This window comes from Sinocyclocheilus grahami, unplaced genomic scaffold (assembly GCF_001515645.1).
Source record: "Sinocyclocheilus grahami isolate Dianchi unplaced genomic scaffold, SAMN03320097.WGS_v1.1 scaffold8625.1, whole genome shotgun sequence".
Classification (NCBI taxonomy): Eukaryota; Metazoa; Chordata; class Actinopteri; order Cypriniformes; family Cyprinidae; genus Sinocyclocheilus; species Sinocyclocheilus grahami.
This window is the reverse complement of record NW_015512147.1, coordinates 2659-3118: the sequence shown is the minus strand read 5'-3', so window position 1 is coordinate 3118 and position 460 is coordinate 2659. Positions and strand designations below refer to the sequence as shown.

Genomic DNA, 460 nt, shown 5'->3' with positions numbered 1-460 from the left:
GCAGGTGCAAGTATTTGTCAAGAAAAACATTGTTCTCACAGGAGGCTTTGCTGGTGGATTTCTGCTTGGTCTGGCTTCATAGGATCTCTCATTGTAACGTCTTATACTCCGAGGATGTCATCTAACATCAGATTACAGCTTTTGTGTGATATTGCAGCTTATATTTAACTCGGCACTAGTTAGATCAAGATTTGATTCTTAGGATGTGTTCATATAGATAGAAAACATATATCGATGCTAGAATGTATGGTTTCAGTTTTTGGATTGTGCATTGTTTTTAGTTTGTACTTGAACATTTTGCTATATTATTTTGGCACAAACTATTTTTGACACAAGACTTAAAAAGTGAGCTTATTTAAACATGTAAATAGTCGAAACATTTGAAATCGGCCCTTTAAAAACCCATATCTGACCTTGCAGTTGTACGTCATGCTGACTAAGCTGAGTGCATTTAAAACTC

At 35.4% G+C, this 460-nt stretch overlaps 1 protein-coding gene across 1 annotated transcript in view; it reads left to right on the top strand.

The window, feature by feature from the left end:
• The window catches only part of LOC107578066 (FUN14 domain-containing protein 2-like), a 2366-nt gene extending 1912 nt beyond the window's left edge, over positions 1-454 (top strand). Inside the window, exon 4 of the mRNA XM_016264060.1 lies at positions 5-454. Coding sequence (XP_016119546.1) covers positions 5-82 — 78 coding nt within the window. The 3' untranslated portion in view covers positions 83-454. The remainder of the gene's footprint in view (positions 1-4) is intronic.
• The last annotated feature ends 6 nt before the right edge of the window (positions 455-460 follow it).